This window comes from Juglans regia, chromosome 11, assembly GCF_001411555.2.
Source record: "Juglans regia cultivar Chandler chromosome 11, Walnut 2.0, whole genome shotgun sequence".
Lineage (NCBI taxonomy): Eukaryota > Viridiplantae > Streptophyta > Magnoliopsida > Fagales > Juglandaceae > Juglans > Juglans regia.
In genome coordinates, this window is record NC_049911.1 from 23,141,253 (window position 1) to 23,165,989 (window position 24,737).

Consider the following 24,737-nt stretch of genomic DNA (forward strand, 5'->3'; position numbering starts at 1 on the left):
AATTCAAATCTCCTCACCTTTTTTTTTTTATATTACAAGTACTATTCGCTTCATAATTTTATCACATGCTAGTTGGAGGGTTGTGGAGCAAGGGAGGTACAAGCGGTTTATGGAGTGGGAGTCTGGAAGCACGTGAGAAGAGGTTGCGGTTTCTTTTGCTTGAACCATTCTACTCATTATCTATAAACCACACACTACACTTGTTATTATTATTATTATTATTATTCTTGCTAAACTAAAATAATTTCTTTACTCATCATTCATACACCACACATTTGGTAAGAAGATAAATCAAGAAATAAAAAAACTCAAATGTGGTGTGTGATATAAGGGTGATGAGTAGAACTTTTATTTTTACTCAACAAACTAAATCGTGATGATGGGAGATGGATCTAGAATAAAATTTTGGCATAATTTATGGTATGGAGATAGAGCCCTGAGCATCTACATCTGCCTCCCCATAATTGCTCCTTAGCCAAATTATAGGGAAAAGTGAAGAAAAGTGGGCTACATCTGGCTTCCCAAACTAACAATATCATAAAAATCAAATTTTCTTATTTTTGTTAATACGAGGCATATTATATTTTTATATCTTTCAATAATATTAAATAAAATTATTTTTACCAAATACTTCAATAATTTTTATTAACAAACACACATTTCCACAGTGCTATGTAGTATTTCAATTCTTTAGTAATTATATTTTTCTTAGGGCTGTACACAAACTGGCTAGACTGACCGCCGCCGACTCAAACCGACCGTCGGATTCAGGAACCAGCCGAAACCGGTAGAGAACCGGTCGGCCGGCGGTAGGAAATTAAGGAAACCGACGTCGGTCGGTTCGGTCTGCGGTTCAATCCCGGTCTAAACCGACGAACCGGCCGACCGCTTAAATCTATATATTTAAAATATATTTCTTATACAAAACGACGCCGTTTCACATGAAACGGCGTCGTTTTGTTTTTAAACCAATGAAAAAAAAATTACTCAGGACGCCGTTTGGTCTAACAGCGTCGTTTTGGCTAGGGTTAGAACCTCAACCCACCCCCCTTCTCATTTCTTCTTCTTCGTTCCTTCGAGTTCGTGAGCCCAAGCAGCTCAGCGGCAGCCTCCCTCTCCCTCTCCCTCTCCCCGGACCCCGTGGCCATATAGACTCCCTCTCCCTCTCCCCGGACCCCGTGAGTCGTGACCCAGACTCCCTCTCTCGTAGCCGACAACCCACAGCAGCACAACCCTTTCTCCTCTCTCATCGCCGACGACCCACACGGCCCACATCCCACTGTAAGTTTTATTCATCTTTTATGGGTTTATTTTCTTAAACGTTGAGGCAGTTATTGTTAAATTTCTTGAGAAATTTTTTGGGAGGAAGATGATGTATAGCCTCTGTTTTTGCCTTGGTTAGTAAAAATATTGTGGTTTGTGAAATGAGCTTAGTGAACTGTGAAGTGCCACTGCCCGAAATGTGAACTGTGAAGTGCCACTGCTTAGTGCCACTGCTAGTGCTTACAGTGTGATAATTTGTGATGATTAGTGATAATTTTTGTGCGTGTGTCTGTGATAAACTTGTGGATTGTAGGCTATGTTTGTTAATTTTATTTCTTTCCAATCTTTGAAAGTTTGAATTAATGAATTTAAAGCATGAAATGTGATGAGTGAACTAAACTTAGATTAGAGTCTTAAACTTGTGATGTTTGCTATGTTGCAAACTAGCTGTTGTGATAATGTACGTGATAACGTATTAAGTACTAACGTGTAATATTTATGTTTTGTTTTATAATTAGATGGATTTTTCGTCGTCTCCGATTGATGTTGATGCATCAACACCAACCATTAATTTGGGAGATGATGTGAGGGAGACCCATTCATCAAAACACCCTAGTGCCCCTACTAGTACTACTTGTCCATTACCTAAGAAACGAAAAGGGAATGATCCATCTATTGTTTGGGACCATTTTACGAAAGTGGAGGGTTGTGCTATAGATGATCCAAAGGCTAAATGTAATTATTGTGGCAAGACATATGTTTGCCACTCAAAGAGGAATGAGACTTCAACAATGCAAAACCATTTGCCTTCATGTCCTAAAAATCCTCATAAACGTGGTTCTTTGGATAGGTACCAAAAAATATTAACAGGTGAGGCAACACCTGAGGAGGGGGTTGGAGAGAGTGATGGTATGTTAAGGAGTCTTGTAACCCACAAATATAGTGAAGATGTTGTGAGGTTAGCGATTGTAGAGATGGTAATTGTCGATGAGTTACCATTTAGAATTGTTGAAGGACAGGGATTTAAGAAAGTGTGTTGGGCTTTCAAACCTCGGTTTAAAGTGCCATGTCGTGTCACAGTGGCAAGAAATTGTATGAAAGTGAAAAGGAAAAACTGAAAAAAGTGTTAAAAAATGGTGGCATGAGGATTTCGTTGACGACCGATACATGAACATCAATACAGAATTTGAATTATATGTGTCTAACTGCACACTTCATTGATCAAGATTGGAAATTGCAGAAAAAAAATCATTAACTTTTGTTTAATCCCTAATCATCAAGGAGAAACTATTGGGAGATATGTTGAGTCATGCTTGTATGATTGGGGCATTGATAGAATATTTACTGTGACAGTTGATAATGCAAGTTCAAATGATACTGCAATTTCATATTTGAAATAGTTTTTGAGTGAAAATTTGTTGGGGGTAAGTATATGCACATGAGATGTTGTGCTCATATATTGAATCTTATTGTGAATGAGGGTTTGAAGGAGTGTAATGACGCCATCACAATGGTGAGAAATGCAGTTAGATATGTGCGTTCATCTCCCGCAAGATTAGACAAGTTTAAGAGATGTACTAAAAAAGAAAAAATTGATTGTAAGAAAATGTTGTGTCTTGATGTACAAACACGATGGAACTCAACTTATATGATATTGGAGGCAGCTGAGAAATTTGAGAAGGCTTTCAGGCGGATGGAGAGTGAGGATTATAATTACCTCTCTTATTTTGATGATGGCACTGGGTCTGGGCACATGGGCCTCCTAAAGCTAGGGAGTGGGAGACAGTGAGGGTTTTTGTTAAATTTTTGGATATGTTTTATGATGCTACTAATAGATTTTTTGGGTCTTTATATGTGACAGCCAACACCAATTTTTTAGAGATTTGTGATCTCTAAAATGAGTTGATGGAGTTGAGCGAGAGTCCTAATAGTTGCTTGAGGAGTATGACCATAAATATGATAACAAAGTATGATAAGTATTGGGGGTCATTAGACAGGCTGAACTTGTTCTTGTTAGTTGCAGTTGTGTTTGATCCACGAAGCAAGTTAAGACTTCTTACTTTCCACTTGAAAAAAGTTCATGATGAGTTTTGTGCTGAGGAGTTGGTGTCGAATGTGAAACAATTATTGAAATATTTGAATGCAGAATATAATGTGGAATTCGGCTCCACCACGAGTAGCCAAGAATATGTGTCCCCTCCGACATCTAGAACTATGAATGATGGTGATGGCAGGCATGAGACCAAATGGTTTTATGAGTGGTATAAAGCATCTTCCGCCATGGGATCTACTATTACCAAAACAGAAGTAGATCGATATTTATCAGATGGTTGTGAGGCACTCTCCACATCGTTTGACTTGTTGACTTGGTGGAAAATTAATGAGGCTAACTATCCTATACTCGCGAGGATTGCACGAGACTTATTGGCAATGTCTGTTTCCACGGTTGCGTCTGAGTTAGCATTTAGTACGGGAGGTCGTGTGCTTGACCCTTTTCGGAGTTCATTGGCTCCGATAACTGTTGAAGCACTAATTTGTACTCAAAATTGGTTAAGACATCCAGCAACAACCATTGATATCCGGGAGGCTATGGATAATGTGGAGAGCTTCATAGTAGAATTAGGTAATATTTTATTTATTTTCATTGTAATTTAATTTTAGTATTTTTTATAAACCAAATTCACTAACATTTGATATTTGATATTTTATTTTTATTATTAATATTTGTATATAGAGTTGGGCACACAATCAAACGTGACAAATATTGAAGATATAAGGTTGACGGCATGAAGTTGAAGAAGCAAGTAGCAACTATCCAATTTGTTGTCATTTAATTATGTTATATTTTTTAGTTGCATTTTGCTATGCTTAAGACAATTTATTTTTGTTTTTTTTTTTTAATATGTATTGAGTAATACTAAACATCTAGTGAAGTTATTTTTATTTTTTTTAATTATGTAATAAGTAGTAAGTAATAATTAATATAGTTAGTTAGTAATAGACTAATACTAGAAAATTATAAATGATATTACTATTAAAATTTAAAATGAAATCAACTCAAAAAAAGCTCAAAAAGAACTTGGATAATGAAATAAGGAAAAAAAAAAAAGCCCAAAACAGTTTTTTGAGTTGACCCAATTAGAATAGAATAAAGGCCCAAAAGATGGGCCTAAGAAAAGCCCAAAACCGATCAAACAGACCGGAAACCGGCCGGCCCAAAAGCCAGTCGGTTTCAGCCCTTAAGCCAGTCGGTTTCGATCGGTTTTCTTCCTCTTAAGCGACCGGTCGGTCGGTTTCGGTTTCATGGGAAAACCGAACCGATCAGATCGGTTTTCAGCCCTAATATTTCTATATTTTTTTATTCCGAATTTAGTTATATATTTCAATTTTCTACTAATTTTTAAAATTTAATTGTTACAAAATATTACTATTGGAAAAGGCGAGTTTTAACAAAAAGTTAAATTATTCTTAAAAACGTAATAATTTGGAAAATATTATCATATCCGTAAAAAATAAAATTATTGTTTAAAATATTCGCTAAAGCGTAATAGTTCAAAACATAAAGAAAAAGATAAAAGAGTAAGTTGAGTAGTTAAGATTTTAAAGGGAAGTGTGAGAAAAAAATAATAGAGAAAGATGGTTTTAATATAATAGAGAAAGAATAAGAAGTGAGATGTAGGAGGTTTTGGAAAGATAAGTAAAATTTTGGGAGATAATTTAGGGAGAGATGATGTTTTACTAAAATTTAGGAGAAAATATGCTCATCTGGATGTAGATGCTCTTAAGAACACATTCCTTACAATTTTTAGTATTGCATGTGAAAAGGAAGCATTAGTGGCAAATCTCATGAAGATGTCTGGTGGCTCAATCCAATGGAATGTGGGCTTTATGAGGGCGACCCATGATAGTTGGTAGCTTTGCTGATTTATGCCATGAGATTGATAACTCAAGGAATTGATAAGTTGTGGTGAATACTAGAAAATGCGCTTTTTCTATTCGTTCCTTTTATAAGATCCTCTTAAATCTGCAACACAATCACTTTCCATGGAGAAGTATATGGAGAAATAAGGTGTCTCTCAAGGCGGTATTTTTCCCTTGGACAACTTCTTTGGGCAATATTTTGACCATGAATAACTTACGAAAACATCAATTGATTGTTGTGAACTAGTGTTGTATGTGCAAAAAGAATGGCGAGAATGGATCGTATTCTATTGCATTGTGAGGTCGCCAAGGTGTTATGGGATGAGGTCTTCATAAGATTGGAGTTAAATTGGGTTTAGGCCCCAATAGATTAAAGGTGTAATGGACTTCTTTTGATTTCCTTATGTTGCTTTATGATTGTTTGTTTGGGCCATGGCCCATGAGGCCCTGTAGATAGGAAGCATCAATGTTTTGAATACCGTATCGGAAGTCATACCGGTCAAGACACTGGAACGAAATATTTCGATACCGGTACCGTTTCGTATACCGTTTCGGGATAGTCGATATATGAATAAATTATATATATAAATATATATATAAATTATAAATAGCCTAGTCTGAATTGAGGGTCAAAAAATAAGCTCGTAGTTTGAAAAAATGAAAAAAAAAATTGAAGACCAAAATATAGGTCGGTACAGGTCGAAATTGAGGCCGGTACGGCCGATATTTGGGCCGGTACGAAACGTATATGGTACCTGTACTGACCCAGCGGCCGGTACGGCAAATATCGGCCATACTGACCGATATGGTACGCGATTAAAAACAATGGGAAGCATTCTGTTAGGAAATTCTTCTTTATATATATATATATATATATATATATATATAGTGGGGGCATACTGCTTTTTTATCCAGAAAGTAATAGAAACTTCTTCTTCTTCTTTATACCATATTTTTCTTCTTTCTAAATTTCTTGGAGGTTTTCTCACCCTCGAAGTATGATATTTCATTTTATTTACTATCAATCCATTGTGTGTTACAAATTGGTATCAAAGAGATATCGATCTCTATGCTATCAATTTATGAAAGAAATTCTTGTATCTTTATACAAAATTATAGAGCTGGTGAAACAAAATGGGCAAACTTACGAAGTTATCCTATAAAACTTAAAGAAATACTGGAACAACCTCCATGAAAATGTAAGCTATCTAGAGCATAAGACTTGTGCGATGCAAAAAGAAGCGCGAGTAGCGGCGAATTCCTGGTCCGAACCTCTCTTCAATCAAGAATGTCTATCCTAGAATCTGATTCTTGATGATGAAACTATCAAAGGTGACCTCGACATTTACAAGCCTGGTCTCAAAACTAGCATTTTCAAAACCAAGGATAGAACCAAAAGAAAGAGAGATGGAGCAAGAGAAGGGTGAGAGAGAAAAATGAGATGTCCACAACCTGGTATGGCTCTCTCTTTCTCTCTCAAAGGTTATCATCGAGTCTCTTCCTGTGGTTCTCTCCTCGAGTCCAACTGTCCTCCAAGGCCATCTCAAAAACCAAATTCTGTCGGTCTCTAAACCAAACCTTAAGCTCTTTTCTCGCCCAAACTCCACTTCTACCTCCTCTTATCAAAATCAGACCCAATTTCCCTCCACCTCTCAATTCTCATTCCAAAGTCACCCTTCGTTTCCCCAAAATCCAACGAAAATCTAGCCCTCATTCACTTTATTCAACCTCCTCACTTCTCTTCCTTGCTTTGCTTCTAAAGTCGTCGTTTTCTCTGCATATGGGGCTTATGTTCTCCCAATACCGTATTCGAATGGGGTTGTCGATGCTGACATCGTGAAGACTTAGTGCCGGTTTAGGTGTAGGTGAGATTCCTACTTTCTCAAACGAATTTGATGTACAAGCTGTGAATGTCAAAGATTATTGTCAAGTGCGGAATGGTACCACAATACTCACCAAGGAGTTCATTGATTTTTTCCTTAATGGGTGGGAGGAATATGCATGGCACAAGATCAATAAGAAAATACTTCTTAATTGCTATGAGAACAAGACTTTATGCATGGAGAAATTTTCGCTAGTACTCTCTCAAACACCATCATATCTTCCACGACAATTTGGTCATTGTGCTGTTATTGGGAACTCGAGAGATCTATTGAAAACATGGTTTGGAAAGGAGATAAATGGTTACGATGTTGGTCTTGGCAATAGGATGGTAACTCTAAATGTATCCTTTCTTTTCCTTTCCTTTGACTGCCTTCGACATTGATTGCATCGTTATTCGTAGTCATGTTGCCATGGGAGGCTCTCCCCAAGCTTTGAGATGACTATATGGAGAATATGATGTTGTCTTGGTGCTTCACATGAAAGGGGCAGTAATTGTGCCTCGATTCTTTGTGGAAATATCAATTAGAAGTGGTATCAAAGGTAAGCAAACTCTTCAATCTCTTATTTACACACAATTTGGTTTCACTAAAATGGATGAAACCTTGTTTCAAATGTTTGAACCATACTCAAAAGAAGTGAGTTCTAGCTCAAAATTGTTGTCTTTGGATGTATTGGGTATGCTTAAGGATTTAGGATTTAGCAAGAAATATGACTTGGCACTAGATGTGTTCGAGTGGGTTCGAAATCACAAGGATTGCTAATTGATTTTGAATGGTTCTGTTACTGCTATTATAATTATTCTTGGCAAGGATGGTCGAGTTTTGTCTATAGCGTCATGGTTCATGATTTACATAAAGTTGAGATTGATATTGATGTTTATGCGCATACATCTTTGATGATTACTGGTAATAGTAATGGAAGGTATGGTAAGGTTGTAATGGGAGAAGGATAATTTATAATGTGTCTATGAATGCGTATGGAAAAATGGGTATGCCTTGGAATAAGATTTTGGATCTTGTTGTTGGCATGAAGATTGTTGAGATTTACCTTAATTTGTACACCTATAATGAGCTTATAAGTTATTGTCCATGCGGCTCTTTATATGAAGAAGCAGCTAGAATTTTTTAGGCGTATGTTGGACTACTTTTGCTTAGGATTGCATTGAATGAGGTTATTTTTGAATGATAAGGGAAATTTAGAATTGGAAGCGTAGAGTTCCACATGGGAAAACGCCATCTATCATTCTAGATAATCTGCAAATGAGATTTCTAAATAGAGTTAATTTAAAATCTCAGGGTTGTTCAACAACCATTGTTTGCAATAAAGCATATTTGATTGGGTTCTTGTTTGCTCCTCTAGTTTTAACATGGTGTTTATGCATTAGTGATAGTGGTATATATCACATATATCGTTGGAATCCTCATGTCTATCAGGCATTTTCTCTATGTTATATGTATCGATTTTTAAGAAAAACTCAAAGTAAAGGTTGGATGTCCTTTGGTGCAATTCTCTTGTGCATAACAAGTTCTGAATGTTTGCTAATCCTGGACATTTTCATAGTTATCAATCATGATGGTTTTCACATCCGTCAGTTATCCAGCTTTGATTCTTACAAATATAAGGCAGAAAACATATCTATCTAAAAATCAGTTAATTGAGAATGTGCAATTATGGGATGGACTCAGAATTGGGTTTGTAACTAAATATGATACTAGCAATGCATACAGTTCGGTTCGAGATGTAGATTTCTGTAGGACTGGAGTTGCCACCACTATTATATTTGGACTTGCTTAGGAGTACAAACTTGCCCACACTCCAATTTCTACTACTATTCTCTGCATTTTGATTAGTTTTAGCCTTGGTGCAATGTATGGTATAGCAGTGGCTGCCCTTGAAATGCTTAGCAACATTGCAAATGGGCGAGGATTCAATACTATAGTGTTTTTTAATGTAGTTCTCTACAATACATTTTTGGTCATGTGTGCTGCTGTTGTCTATGTTGATGAAGCTGTTAAGAATTTTACGACTTGCAAGTCTGATAGTGGGCCGCTTTCCTCCTGGATTCTGATACATTCTTGCAGTAGTAACCCTATGACGAGACCAAGGAAACTTACCCGCACCTTATGGGCAAGGTGCTCTAAGGGGGAAGGATCTGTAACAGTTCTCAAGCCTTGGTTTCGTAAGCCTTATGGTGTATTGAATCACAGCACCTCTAATAAAATATTGAACCGTTACTTTTTACTACATTGGTCCAAATGCTTAATGAAGCGAATGGATTGGTGAAAGTTCTTCATATGGTAAGAGATCGTTTCTTAAAAGATAATATTCATTAAATGAAATTACGTCTTATTAGTTCAAGAACAATAGAGAGACTGTTATTATATTGCTGCGATTATTATTGATGATATTGGTATTGAGGATGCCATCAAGATATTGTTGTCGAATATAAAGAAGGTGAATCAAAAAGGATTAATGAGTTTCATCCATCATTTATGGTATGATGGTATCCTCTTCTTTTTCCATACGGAGAAGATGAATTTAGATTTAGTATTTTACATAGAAGTGATCATAGAACTGCATCAACAAAGAAGAAATTCGTTACTATGAGGGAATATTATGCATACAGATTGTAAGAACGTGAAGGATAAAGACACACATTAATATATGGCAGTTGTTTATTTCAACAGTTTGTTGATGATGCATATACATGTATTAAAGAAACTCGACTTATGTGGGTCAAAAGAAACCAACATAAATCATGAGTTGATTTATATAGTGGATTGAGAGATATAGTCTTGAGGGGAGATACAACTCCCGCATCTACTGGAAAGAAAATTGTATTACCTTTTAAGTTTCATGAGAAGCCCAAGATATATGGTTGAGAATTATCATGATGCAATGTCCATTTATAGGTGAGTAGGTTATCCTGATTTATTTATAGAGTTTTTCTACTCAGCAACCTTACACCACACACCTACTTATATGGATCTTTATTTTTTATCTTTTTAATTTTTTTCTCTTAGCATGTATGTGGTGTAGAGTCGTTGAGTAGAATTTCTCTTATTTATAACATTCAGGTGAAATGAAAAATGGACAGAAATGGAAAATTTTCTATCTAAGAACCCTAGGCAAAAAGCAGAGAGAGGATCGACTATATATAGTTACAAGAGTTTTTAAAATTAAACTCAATCAATTTCTATATGACTTAAAACATGGCTAACACTTCAGGAGGTGACTTTCTGGTAATATATTTTTATCATATCTGCTTTATTTTTTTGTATCACAAACTAGACAAGTATGTGCAGATCTAATGTAACTTACATTGTGTGTTCAGTTATCTACGCTATTGAGTACCAAAAGAGAAGACTACCTTATTCGCATATACTACTTTTTTAACATTATGATGACAAACATCCAACTCTGACAAAAATAGATAGAATAATATCTACAGAGATCCCAAATGTTAACAGAGATAAAATCACTTATGATGCCGTCAAGCGGTATATGGTTCATGGTCCATGTGGATTTATAAATCTAAAAGTAAGTTGTATGATTAATAACAAGTGTAGTAAAAATTTATAAGGAGACGTCAATTGATGAAGATGGATTAACATCATTCTTTTCAATATATACGACGTTGACCTGTTGGTGAAATATCAAACACACATAAATGTGAAGTAGTGCAATCGTTCAAGATCTAACAAGTATTTGTTCAAATATATAAATAAAGGACCCGACCGTGCGACTGTAATTCTAGAAGAAATTCTTCATATAGATGGTTCTACAAGATTACAACATGTTATTAATATTGATGAGATTAAGTTGTATTTAGATTGTAGAAATATATCTGCAACGGAAGCATGTTAGAGAATCTTTCGATTTGACATTCATTATCATGACCCGACAATGGAGAAACTAAGTTTTCATCTTGAAAATGAGTAGTCAATCATATTTGAAGATTCAGATCACTTAGATAATATATTCAATCGACCAAATATTTTACAAACAAAATTTACTAAATGGATGAAGGCAAATGCTATGTATGAGGAAGCAAGAAATTTAACATATTCTAATTTTCTATCTAAATGGGTTTAGAATAATAGAGATAAAGAATGAAACTTAAGAAAGTAAGGACGATGTGTAGGCCGAATATGTTACTTGCATCCTAGAAGTGGTGAACGATTTTATTTACGTATACTTCTTAATATAGTCAAAGGACCTCAAGCTTTTGAAGAAATAAGAACAGTAAATAATGTATTGTACCCATCTTTCAAGTCAACATGTTACGCTCTTAGTTTACTTGATGGTGGTAAGGAAGGGCATGAGCTCTAAATCACGCTTCACAATGAGCATCGAAGAAGCAACTACGTGAATTGTTTATCACAATATTAATTTTTTGTGAAGTTGCAGATCCTTATAAATTATGGGTTGCTAATTGGCAGTTGTTATTTGAACACATTGTTCATCATCAAAGAAGAATATTTCATTATGAAAGCTTGCATTTTACAAAATAATTGTATGATACTTGCATATCTAAGACTTGTACCTAGTATTACTCATAAATAAGTGTCTTGTAAAATGTCTTGTAAGTTTGGCATGTTGATGACATAGAGATTTGAGGATACACCATGTCTGACCTAAAAGCATCAGCATTGGTTTAGTTAAACCTTAAGCAAAGTTTGACTAATATGTCACTTTTTTGACTTTTAACTATCCATTAAAAATTTGAACCTCACATTAAATTAGTTATCTTATTTTATATAATAATAAATATAATTTATTTGGACTTTTGTTGATTCTTTAAAAATTATTAAATTGTTGATAGGTTGTAACACAAAGAAGAACTACAACCTTTGTAATTCTTGCATTCCAATTGTGCTCACCCTATATAGGCATCTAGCAACTAATACAATGTCTAGCAACCTAAAATGAAATAATCACCCACATAGGGATGACTGGCGGAGAAAAGAACAAGAAAGCAATAATAATAATCTCGACACAGCCTATTTCAAAACTCGAAAGAAGTGATGAAAGATTTTAGTTCCATATAGTCTTTCAAATGTCTACTACACTCACGCCTTTTGGCCCCTATTCGAAACTTCTTTCTCAAGATCTCACAATAATAAGATAAAATAATCTATTCATTTCTCAAGGGTTAAGTGTTCTACCATTTTCTTCTTTAAGGTTCCTACTACACCCTCTCTAGCTCACCACTCCAAAGGTATGAGAGGCATTTTGAAAATCAAAACGATAAGCAAATAGACTTTCGGTTTCTTGGTTTGGTTGATTGGAGCTTAAAGTTTATAATTCTATTTAATCTAAGCCGTAGTATATGAAGCAATTGACTTTCAAAGTTTGGTTTTGGGATATTGGCAGTTAGATTGAAGAGCCTCCCGAAGCGATGGTCAGTTATAGAGATTCAACAAGAGGAGTTAGCTGAGGAAGCAAGAACGGTGCTTCCATGATCTGCACAAGGAAAATCGAGGGTCTGGATTCAGAAGAATTAGGTGAAGTGTTTGTTCCTAAATGATAGGGATTCGAGAGTGCCAAAAGGCTTGAGTACGGCTATGAAGTCAGTATTGTTTTCCTCAATCAAATTTGATGTATACATGTTAGGAGATAAGACGACAATACTTGTCCAAAGATGATTGAGGATTCAGAGAGCACTTGTGTATGTGATGAAAATGAATGTGTACGAAAAAACTATCATAAAGTTTCGTTATTCGTTTCATCGTCAACTTTATCTATGTTTCTATGATAGCCCAAGAACACAACCCAGTCCGCTTCAAGATCAATTCAATCAATGGCTAAGTCTGCTTAAGTACTCACTCCGCTCCACGGTAAGCATGCGAGCCAATTAGCCCCTTGACCACTTATGCCTCTGAGCTCACTTATAAAGTCTAACATTTTCTCCGAGATCAATTTATCATTCGCAAAATGGTTATTTAAAGTAAATTAAAGTACAATAAAATTATTTTAAATACAATTTGTAAATGCACTAGCAAGTCAGTTGAAGTACAATAATGTCATTTTGTGGGATGGCTCAGTAACAATGTCACACAAATATAGATAACTAATGTAACTAGAGATTCATATAACTAATGTTTGACTTACGGGTGTTAGCCGCACCCCCTGGATGCTGGGAGGTGAATTGGTCCTCACGGTTGTCCGCCCTACCCCACTCACTGCCCATCCATAGTGAAAAACAACATGGAAACAATAAAAAAAAAAAAAAAATCAATATCCATCCCTAAAATCCATCATCCAACAGTTACAAACACAAATCGAAAAATAATAAATTTAAAAAAAAAATTGCAAGCTCAGGCAAGACCACTGTGTGGCCGTGGGTTTGAGCAAAAAACTGCTGCCACGAATGGTCATGGGTCTTTTTCAAACCACAACCATTTGTGCCCTCAGACCCACGACCACATCGTGGGCCGTGGCTCATGGGTGTCTCACAATAACAAACTCACAAACTTTAGCCTTTAGATTTCAAGAAGAAAAAGTGGAGGAGGAGGAGAAAAGACTCCAAAGAGAACGACGGAGGGAGAGAGAGAGAGAGAGAGAGAGAGAGAGATAAGAGGAGCATGCTAGATTTAGGCTACGTTTGGATGCACAACTCAGTCCAGTGCACTTCATTTTTAGACTGAGTTGAATATCCAAACACAGGTTTCATCTCTTCTCAATGCAGTTCAAATGTGAAATTAGTGGATGGCTCCCACACTTGTTCAAATTTCAGCCATTGGTTGGACCCCACCTAACAACCCACGTGAAGCATTAATTTTGTGTTTCCTCATCTCACTTTTTTTCTTTACTATTTTCCCTTAAGAATGAAAAACCCTCTCCATTAGTTGCTTGGGCGACCGGCCGCCCAAGCAGGGGCAGGCGGATGGGTGGTGGGGCCCCTGCCGCCCACCCGTAGTTTGACTAATCTAATGTAAAGCATTGTGAGCTCAAACTAAGCAGTGTATGCATTGCAATGACATTTAGTTAAGCCAATCACTATTCTAATTAAGTAAATATGTAACCATTAATTGTGGTGGTCTAATGGTCCTTGAATTACTTCTAAATGATTAAAGCAAGTATTAGGTAATGCATTGAATCTGAACTATTATGATTCAAACCCAACTTAAAAGGAAGTTGTATTAATCCCACACTTTGACATGAAGATTTTTCTTACACTCATCTCACTACTATAACGCGTCAATGTAATAAGTGGATGTAAGACCAGGGTTTATACCATTATGTATGGAAGATGTTACTGTATGTAATTATTGATTTCACTTTATTTTCTCAATGATGTTTCAGAGTCTTTAATTTTAAGAACAAAAAACGATTAAAAAAAATTGAAATATAAAAGACAATTACAAAACCTAACAAAAATAAAATAATCTTAAAAAATAATAAAACAATGAAAAGTCAACTAAAATTAAGAAAGAATCTTAAAAAATGGAAAAATTAAAAATTAATTAATTAAAATAAATGTTAATAAACATAAAAGATACATGCATAAATTAACTACTTTTTTATTAAAAAAGAAACACTAAAATTGGGAAAAAAAATTTTAAAAAGAAAAACGAAGTGGGATTGATATATATCTCTAAATAGTAATGTTAGGCTACCGCCCAGCAATGACAGCTAGCGTGTCGTCTAGGCAAAATTCATCAATTTATTTTTTTATTTTTTATTTTTATTTTTTTAATATTTTTAAATATTTTAAGAAAATAAAAAAATATCAATACATTAATAATCATTTTTTTAATCAATAAATAAAAAAATAATTAAATACATAAATGATTAAAATAAAAAAAAAACAAAATAAAAAGACAAAATAGCATTATTCATCTCCGAATTGGGATCCCAATCAGGGAGACGACTACGACTCTTCTCGCAACAAATGGGTAGAGGAGTGAGCCGCAGCCGCCTCTCCCTTTAACTCAAGCCATGCATACATTTATTTTTTGTTTTTATTTTCATTATTTTATCCTGTTATTGATTATTTTTCAATTTATCTTATCAAGTTTATTTGGTTTCGTTTTTAAGTCTTTCCATTGATTTTGGTTGAATTTTCATTTTTAGGATTATTTTTTGTTAGATTTTCAATTGTTTGTTACTTTTGTTTTGGGTAATTTAATAATTTTTAAAAATATTTTTGTAATTTTCAGCATTTTTTTTATCATCTTTTACTTTTAAAAGAAATTAAAAAAGTAACGAACATTGCCGGCCGCCGGCGCCTGAGAAAAAGTAGTTTATAGATTTTTTTTTTTCATTTTTGTTTTCCTAATTTAACTTGACAGGCTGAAAATCAAGATGACACGTAGTCGAGAGGCACGGCGGAGTGGGTATGCAGTCCACTTCCAGCGACGTAGACGAGCGTTGAACCGCACGAACTCCAATCCAATATTTCTGACTCCACCACAATCCGCTTACGAAACCTCGATTCCATTAACACCGAAGCTCTCTTTCAGAACCTCGAACCTCGCCGACACGGAGGTCAGATTTTCATTATTATTCGCTTCTATTCCTCTCGTCCAGATAGCAATCCTTTTTCATCTGGTTTCTTTTCGTTTTCTGATTTATGTTTTTTTCCCCTTAATTATGATCGTTTTTGGTTGTCTGCTTCGTTTTTCAACAATTCATTTGGTAGATACTTCGTCATAAGGTTCGTTATCCATACTCTACGACCTGCAAATGATTGGGTTTTGTGCTTTGTAAATTGTAAGGCTTTGTGTAAGCTGAGTAACAGAAATGGTTTCACTGAGCTGGGTATGGCGGTGGATATGCAGGAAAAAGTATTTTTTTTTCTGTTCTGTTCAGAAATGAATTAATCTAGTGGTATATGCATATGGGGAGGTCCAGCTTGTAAAAGTAATTTCTTGGTTGGTGAAAAAACATCAAAAACTGAGGTTTGTTTCCAGTGTAGACTGGTATTTTTTACAAGGTAGCTGGGGTGATAAATTTATCAAGCTCAACAAGGAGGTATATGATAAGATAGATGGGAAAGTGAATTCAATACTGATAGTGCCACCATTTTTTAACAATTATTTTTCCAAAACAAAAGAAAGCTCTTAGAACAAGTTGATTTTTTAATACATCTAACAAAGGTATAAAATTTATGGACTATTGGGTATTGAAATGTATATGTTAATCAGTTTGGCTGAATAAATTACACTTTGAAATGTATGTGTTCTTATATTTAACTAATTAATTGTTCATTTTGTTATTTTGTGGGGAGCGGCCTGAGTGGCTAAAAGTATTGTATTATCCCTGTCGGATAGAGTTTTCCTCCAAATTGAATTGGAGGAAACTTCCTCCAAACCATCAATAAAATTGTCATGTTTCCCTTGGTCATGTTAAATGTCTTACGTTAAAAAAGTGACATGCCCCTTCATTAAAAAAACATGTGCTTCTCACATGACTAAGGCACACATGGCAAGTTTTTATATGGTTTGGAGAAAGTTTCATTCAATCCAGTTTGGAGGAAAATTCAGTCCCCTTCTGTGTCAAGACTGAAATTATAATACAAATGGGGGCGATATGAAACTGCAAAAATCATATATGCTTATGTACAACAACTTATTGTTAGAGATAATGTCAACCCTCTTGGGTGCAAACAATTTTTAGGGATCATCGGACTGAGGGAACTTCCCCTTGAATTACCCCGAGATACACTTTATGGAAATTCCTTGCTAAGAGTCTTTGCACCTGAGATTAGTCGGGACTTTATTCTCTATCACCTGGTGCCAATAAAAAAAGAGAGAATATCAAATCAAGAATCTAATTTGATTATTATCCTAATTTAGTGATTGGATTTTTATAATTATCAAATCAAGATATTTGGTTCTCATAATAATTAAGATATTTATCTAATCTTATCTCAATGCAATTTCTATTAAATATGGACTTATGTTTTGTATCCAATCACAATTTAGAATAAGAAAGATGTAGCCCTTGAAGTATTTCTCTCTCATTCTTCTCTCTTCTTCTTTTCTCCATCTCAATTTATATTTTATTTTAATTTCTTTCATGGTATCAGAGTTCTTGGCTAATGCCAAGCTCGATCATGTGGAATATTGCTCTTTTTGTTCAACCCTTCCACTAGCTTTACCTCTTTCATACAATCTTCATTGCCATTCAACCATATTTTGTCTCAAAACAATGCCTTTAGAGTATCTTTATTAGCTGTGAGCCTTTTTTAACAAGTTCTTTGTAATTTGATTTGATTATTATCTTAAATAAGTGATTTAGTTTTCGTAATTATCAAATCTAGAGATTTGATTATCATAATAATCAAGATATTTACAAAATCTCATTTTTGTGTAATTTTCCCATACATAGGGACTATGCTTTGTATTTAATCACATTTTTTAAAATGTAGCTCTCAAAGCCTCTCTCCCCCCATTCTCCTCTCTCCTCTTTTTCATCTCAGATTCTATTTTATTTTACTTTCTTTCTCCTATTGGGTGTTATCTTAAACTAAAATGTATGTTACAGCCAGCGGGGCTACAGTTAATGAAATGGGTTATGCAATGAGTAGACTGGACATAGAAGCAGACCTTCGTGATGGGGGGAAGACAATCCTTGAGGTCAGTCATAGCCAAAGATCCAACAAGCCATTGAAATATGTAGACAATGAGATTTCCCAGCTCACGAGATTACAATCAGGACCCCATGAACGGTTAAGCCAAGTCACACCTGGCAGACGGGAGTTGCCTGTTTCCACAGTGAAGATGTTGGCTGGTCGGGAGTGTAACTATTCAGGAAGAGGGAGATTCTCATCAGCCGATTGTTGTCATGTTCTAAGCAGATATCTGCCAGTAAATGGTCCTTGGCTTGTCGACCAAATGAACAGCCGAGCCTATGTCTCACAGTTTTCAGCAGATGGTTCTCTTTTTATTGCTGGATTTCAGGTAAAATTTTTCATACATGAACGTAAAAATTGATTTGTAAAATTAGGGTTGTAATGACCCTTTTACATAGAAATGAACTTTGTTTCTGATCAAACGAGTCCAAGAAGAAAATGTGAACTTCATATTTTTTTAACAGAAATGAAAGGCTTGTCTCAGTTGGACCTGATGGTTTTACTAGGCATGTTTCAAGTTGCTTTCTTAGGTCCCAATTTGTAGAAGGCATGAGCTCTGAAGTTTTTATTTCTTTTTTATTTTCCTCACATTGCATGTCCTTAGATACAAAACTTAGCACAAGGATATATTCATGTGTTATAATAGTATCTGACTGTGTTTGATAAAAGAAAAATCATGTGTTATAATGCGGTTATAACAACTTTTTTTTATATATCGGTAAGAATATAATTTTGTTGCAATACAATAGGTATAACCCAAGTACACAGGAAGTATGCATGGAAAATGCCTAGAAACCACAAGGAACTAGAATAATAACTTCTTGTTGCAATAAAAACTTTTTAACATTTATTTCAGGGAAGCCACATTAGAATATACAATGTGGATCGAGGATGGAAAGTTCAGAAGAACATTCTTGCCAAAAGTTTGCGATGGACAGTTACTGATACATCACTTTCTCCTGATCAACGCCATCTTGTTAGTTCCTGTCTTTTGGCCCTTCTATTTGAAAGCCATGTTTATATATATTTACACTTCCTAAATTTGTGATGCTTGGGGTCTGGCCTCTTAAAGGAACTACCCAGATCTGGAATATTTGTAGGTCTGTTCAATATATGTACACCACTTTGGCTGAGTTCCAAGGTGGTCATATGAAGAGAGGATATTATTGAGTAAAAGTTTACTCAAAGGACTTCATCCCCAAGAAACGAATTTCAGGGAGTAAATGGATGAAACTGTTAAAGTTGTCACTTTATTTTGTCTTTGGGTGATTTTAAGAATGCTCAATGTTCCAAAACAGCAACTGGTGATTGGGGTCATCAATTTATTAATAAAATAATTGTGCTAAATGTCATCTATTGAGACAAATTGGTTCTTCTGCTCCCTTGTTGGAAGTATTACTTTTGAGTTTAGCGTCGCTAGTTCTTCTGTTGTTTATATTCATTTATATTGGAATCTTGGGTACAAACCCAAAAAAGAAAGTAATTGTGGTTTTTATGTGACACTTGAGTTCTTTGTCTCAGTGCCGACTTTGTAGTTGCCTAACAAGAGTGGATGGTTTTATAGAGAGAAACAATGTTCTGCATGGACCACTTCACAAAGATAGAACTTGAACAATCTCTTATCTTGCTTGCTGCTGAAAATCTGCGAAATGTATTGTGTGCACTTGCTTGTGTTTGATATAACCCTTATTCCAGTTGGACAAATAAAAGATCTAACTGACTGGAAAACAGTCCTAAATGTTCGAACTGTTATTGATGATAGTGAGCAACATTAAAAGGTGTCCCATTTCGGACTGTACAGTTTTCCTCTTGCATGCATATTCATGGTCTAGAGTAGTAAAAAGATAGAAAATTCCTATATAACTCATCATAAAAGATGTACCCTAATTGAATGGGACTACCCACTGCCCAGCTATTCTGACCTGGCTGGGTTGGTAACATGGCTGTCTGACAGTTACGAATTTAGTTAAACTTAAGATTTAGTGGTTGGGCTGAGTTGTATTGGATTGCAGTATTTCATCTTCTTCTTTTTTTTTTTTAATGTTCATTTTCAAATAATTCTCCCTCAATGGCTTGAAGCATATGTTTCAATGTCTCTTATTAAATTCTGTTTTGGTTAATCAAATCTTTGTTCTGCTATTGTAGGTTTACGCCAGTATGTCACCTATTGTCCATATTGTTAATGCTGGGTCCCCTGAAACAGAGTCTCTGGCAAATATTACGGTATGGCATTGCTAGTGTTTCGATTTCATGGATTTTTTATATTCTTAAGTTAATGCTTATTATACAGTGGAATATATATCATGCAATTGGTCAAGACTCAATACCATTGGTAGATTTTCTTAGGCCAATCCTGTGCACTTATATCAGCTTTCCATGATACACTTCTTCGCACTTGTATTTGAAACGAAGGAATAATAATTCTTGGCTATTTAGAATCTTGACAAAAGCACTAAAAGATTCATATGACGAAAGATTTTTAAATGATTTCGTCAATGAGATACGGTACTTTAATAATAAGAATGTGTGGATTAAAGAGATTTAATTCCCATACATGCATATAGATGCAACAATATGAATACAGAAATTTACTAGACTGTATAAGCATAAGTTTTGAGAAGTTGGTCACATGGGCATGCACCATTGAGGACTTCGCTAGGGATATAACTATGCAACAAAAAGCATCAATTTGGATAATTGCATGCATTTGTTTGAACATTCATGCACTGTATGAAAATCTCACTTTGGGAATATCGTGGGACATAAAAACCAATTATTTGGATAATTATATCATGAAATTTCTTCTGTGGCTATTTATTGTTATCTTACATTTAACAAGGAAATTTACTTTTCACAAAAAATGTTTAACCAGAAAATGATAGTCAGTTTTATGGTATTTTGTAGCATACTCACGATGGATTGGAATTTTCTCAAAAAAGGAAAAAAAAATGTTAATTATCACAATTTGTAACAAACATTGGTCACCATTTTTGGTCCTCATTATGCCCTTCTGGGCTTGCCAAGGAAGCTTTTCTGTACTCTACTCAGATCACTATACTCTCTGACAGCAGCTGCTTTCATCACTCCATTCCCTCTCCACTGTATTTCTTTCTTGACATTTGGGGTCTACATGTTATGCAGGAGATCCATGAAGGTTTGGATTTTTCTTCTGATGATGACGGGGAATATTCTTTTGGAATCTTCTCTGTAAAATTCTCAACAGATGGACGAGAAGTTGTTGCTGGAAGTAGTGATGATTCTATATATGTTTATGATCTTGAAGCAAATAAGCTTTCCCTTAGAATTTTGGCACATACGGTATTGTTACCTTTTTCATAAGCACTTCTATCGTTTTTTTTTTAAATTTAATTTGTATAGTTTTCTGGTTGGTTATTGATTTCCTTTTTGATCAGTGTCTTTATAGCTGATTTACATGGTTGAAAATGTCTTCATCATCATCTCTCTCTCTCTCTCTCTCTCTCTCTCTCTTCAAATTCTAAACCTCACCTGCTTGACCTAATGTTATTCTGCACTTGATTTGGTTAAGGGTTGCTATGGAGAGAGCTAAGCCTCACTTCAAATAGCTTCTCTTCCTGTATAAGGTATCTGCGGTGTTATCCTCAAAATACTGTTACTCTAACCAAGTCTGCATAGTGTTTTTTGTATAGTTTTGGTTCTGATGAGTAGTATTTTTTTAATTATGTTAAGATGGAAAAGATCAGGAATTCGAGAGAGGGAGTGGACTTGATCCTTAAATGGATCCCCATTGTGTAACCTTGTGTTTTACTGGAAGTGAAATTGTGGAAGAAGACTTTTATTTAAACGGTGATTTTGTATTGAATGGGACTATAGATCTTTTAAAGTGTCTTGAGTTTGAATTGCATTTTGTGTTGCAGTCTGATGTGAATACTGTATGTTTTGCCGATGAAAGTGGCCATCTTATTTATTCGGGGAGTGATGATACTTTCTGTAAGGTAAATCTTACTCTTACATACGGTATTTGTAGTTGGGATCAATTGCACTTTTCCGCCCTTGTCAATGGGATCAGTTCAGTTTTCCCTTAAACTACTAAATGAAGCTGCTAATTCAGCAGCCGGTGTCAAGTAGCCCCTGCCTTCTAATATAATATACACTCATAGTGCTGGAAGAACTACAACTTAATTGTAGGTGTGGGACAGACGTTGCTTTGTTGCTAGAGATAAGCCAGCTGGAGTCCTGATGGGACATCTTGAGGGAATTACATTTATTGACAGCCGTGGTGATGGCCGTTATTTAATATCAAATGGTAAAGACCAAAGTATCAAACTTTGGGATATCCGGGGAATGTCTTCCAATGCTACATGGTATGATCAGTTTCTGGCTTCCTGTGGTGACCTTGAAATTTGTCTTGTATTTGCGAAGTTGTGATCTCTATCATAATAGGGCTTCCCATGATGCGGTAATATCAGTCTTTCATCATTGGTGTTTTGCTCTTGATATAATTGTGATTATATCGAATTCTCTCTTTCTTGATACTGATGCTGAAGTTAATGGTTATCCAAAATAAGAACAAAAAGGGGGAAAAAGCAAATACAAGAAATGATGCAGAAGTTATTTTATGTTAATATAAGACTTGGGCAAGTTGTGAGATATTAAGAATCTTTATTTGTATCATATGTTAAAAAAACATCTATAAAATTATTTCAGAATCACTTTCATGATTTTTGGCGAGCAAAACTGATGTTAATCTCTATTTGTTTAGTACCTAAATCTTATGCACATTTATGGGGCTAAAAGCAATTGATTTTAATATAAAGGTGAACAAACTAGGAACAGGATCTTCGTTATATAGAAGTTTATAGGTGAAGAAATGCATGAATTGGATACAGGAGAGGTATAGATTTTCTTTGTACAGGTTTGGAAATCCCAAAATTGCTTTTATCTATGGTGATGGGCCTATGTTGTTCACCAACTTATAACAGAGTATGAACCAGAAATATGATCTTTTTCCATGCATCATTCACCCCAATGGACTAGAAGCTACATGAAATGTGAAACATTTTTTTGATAGGTGGAGCACTGCTATCATAATTGTGGAATGATGCTAGACCATTGGCACCATTGATAGAAAATTGTTACTTACTTGGCACCATTGATAGAAAATTGTTACTTACTTGGCACCATTGATAGAAAATTGTTACTTTATTCCAAAAGATATTAAAACCCAAAGCACCATACACATGAAGGAAAACCAAGTTGATCATACTTTAACTCATTTACTTTTTTATTTTTTGATAAGCGGAGGTTGAGGGTATGGGGACTCAATCTCCGGACATCCTCATGAGAGAGGGGGGCAAACGCCATTAGGCCACAAGTCCATTGGCACCTTCACTAGTTTGCTTAATTTCATTATGTGAACAGACAACTTTAGTTCAATGAGAGATTGAGTTATGGATAAAATCTCACTCTGCCAGTGGATTTGTTTGCATCAAACTAAGGATTCCCACAAGGTCTAAAAATATTTTTCACTTGCCCCTTTTCCACAGTGAAGACAAGATAACCAATCTCTCTCCTTCATTTCAGCAATCCAGGTTTTAAGAGTTATGAATGGGACTACAGATGGATGGACTACCCACCACAGGCAAAAGAAGTGAAACACCCGTGTGATCAGTCGGTGGCTACATATAGAGGTCATTCGGTCTTGCGAACTCTTATTCGCTGCTACTTCTCCCCAGCATACAGGTTAACCTCAACCATAGTTCCTCTAATACAGAGCTGTTTGTTTGATGCAAGTTGGGCCTGGTCAACCTGAATCAATAGGCCTGTCTGTTAACATAGACTTGATTGACCTACTTTTTCTCATGGGCATCAATTTTGAATAAATATACGGAATAGTTTTGTAAAACTTGGTTTCTCCTACAAGAATTTTTTTTCTTCTCTTTTTTCCCCCTCCAATTCTGTCACTGGTTCATAGTGGAACTTACGAATGAATTTCTTGAAATTTGCAGCACTGGTCAGAAGTACATCTACACTGGATCTCACAATTCATGTGTTTATATTTACGATTTGGTATGTAATCCACTACGCTTTTCCATTTTCTACATGTTTTATTTTCTGTGAGTAATTCCCAAACAGAGTTAATGGATAAGGCTAAGATGATGAGGGTTTGCAGCTTCTTGACCTTTTCTATGCTTGTTTGAGAAGAGATTGAAGATCACCAGTTATGGGAAACATTGGTTGTTAGATGTACTCTTTTGGATGATAAAAACTTCATGCTGCCTATTCTAAAATGTCAACAAGTAGCAGCAACTCATCACTGATCTGATGCCATGGTTGCATGATGTCTTTGATCCTCAAATTAATGGTAAAAGTGCAAAGTAAGCTGAAGATCTCATATAAATTGCTGAACTGGTATCTTCGTGGCCACGTCTAAAGTTATAGCTTGCACAATTTTTAAATTGATTGTTATGTTATACTCAGTTGCTGAACTCTGGCTATTGTTGACAGTAGTTTGGTAATTATTTGTAGGTAAGTGGAGCCCAAGTTGCTACACTCAAGCATCGTAAATCACCTGTAAGAGACTGTAGTTGGCACCCTTACTATCCAATGCTTGTTAGCTCCTCTTGGGATGGGGATGTTGTCAAATGGGAGTTTCCTGGGAGTGGTGAAGCACCGGCCTACTCGAGCACGTAGGGAGATCGGAGGAGACATTTATTGAAGATCACTTGTTATGTGGGCAAGCTATTTTGATATGATTTGGTAAATTCATGTTGTTTGCACATTGGTTCAAGTTATTTTTCAGCATCAGATAAGGTGTAAATAACGAGCAATATGAACTATGAATAATTCTCATATTAACTATGTCAGTTGTACATATATACCATTCTCATACTGTCATCTTAATATTTGTATAGAATTCATGAATAATGAATCGACAGATGGCTTATTCCAAAGACCTTAGCTGAATATGCTGCACACTTTTTTAAGACATTCTACATTTTTCATTCGAAAACATCAGAACTGATTGATACACTACACACTAACAAAGAATGAAAGTAGGTGACAGTTGGATATTGTCAAACAAGGAAAATGCTACTTGTCCTGCTCT

General features: G+C 35.3%; 1 protein-coding gene across 8 annotated transcripts; it reads left to right on the plus strand.

Moving 5' to 3' along the window:
- The first annotated feature begins 14,918 nt into the window (after positions 1-14,918).
- Positions 14,919-24,532, plus strand: LOC109010945 (LEC14B homolog). Of its 8 annotated transcripts, none has more exons than XM_018991920.2 (11): positions 14,919-14,977; positions 15,366-15,561; positions 17,563-17,978; positions 18,507-18,626; positions 19,796-19,873; positions 20,792-20,968; positions 21,547-21,624; positions 21,818-21,993; positions 23,213-23,371; positions 23,638-23,698; positions 24,158-24,532. In XM_018991920.2, exons 3-11 carry the CDS (start codon positions 17,586-17,588, stop codon positions 24,320-24,322), a joined length of 1,407 nt encoding a protein of 468 aa, XP_018847465.1. In that variant the 5' UTR covers positions 14,919-14,977; positions 15,366-15,561; positions 17,563-17,585; the 3' UTR covers positions 24,323-24,532. The 8 variants fall into 8 exon arrangements, 6 of the variants coding, with proteins under 6 accessions (XP_018847465.1, XP_035551602.1, XP_035551601.1 ...); XM_035695709.1 differs by having other exon boundaries at positions 14,953-14,969; XM_035695708.1 differs by lacking the exon at positions 14,919-14,977 and having other exon boundaries at positions 15,219-15,561.
- Positions 24,533-24,737: the final 205 nt, after the last annotated feature.

Coding starts and splice junctions, on each gene's coding strand:
- LOC109010945 (XM_035695707.1), top strand. CDS start 17,550: ATGTATGTTACAGCCAGCGGGGCTACAGTTAATGAAATGGGTTATGCA. Junction 21,994..23,212: donor ATGTCTTCCAATGCTACATG/GTATGATCAGTT, acceptor CCTTCATTTCAG/CAATCCAGGTTTTAAGAGTT. Junction 23,699..24,157: donor GTGTTTATATTTACGATTTG/GTATGTAATCCA, acceptor AATTATTTGTAG/GTAAGTGGAGCCCAAGTTGC.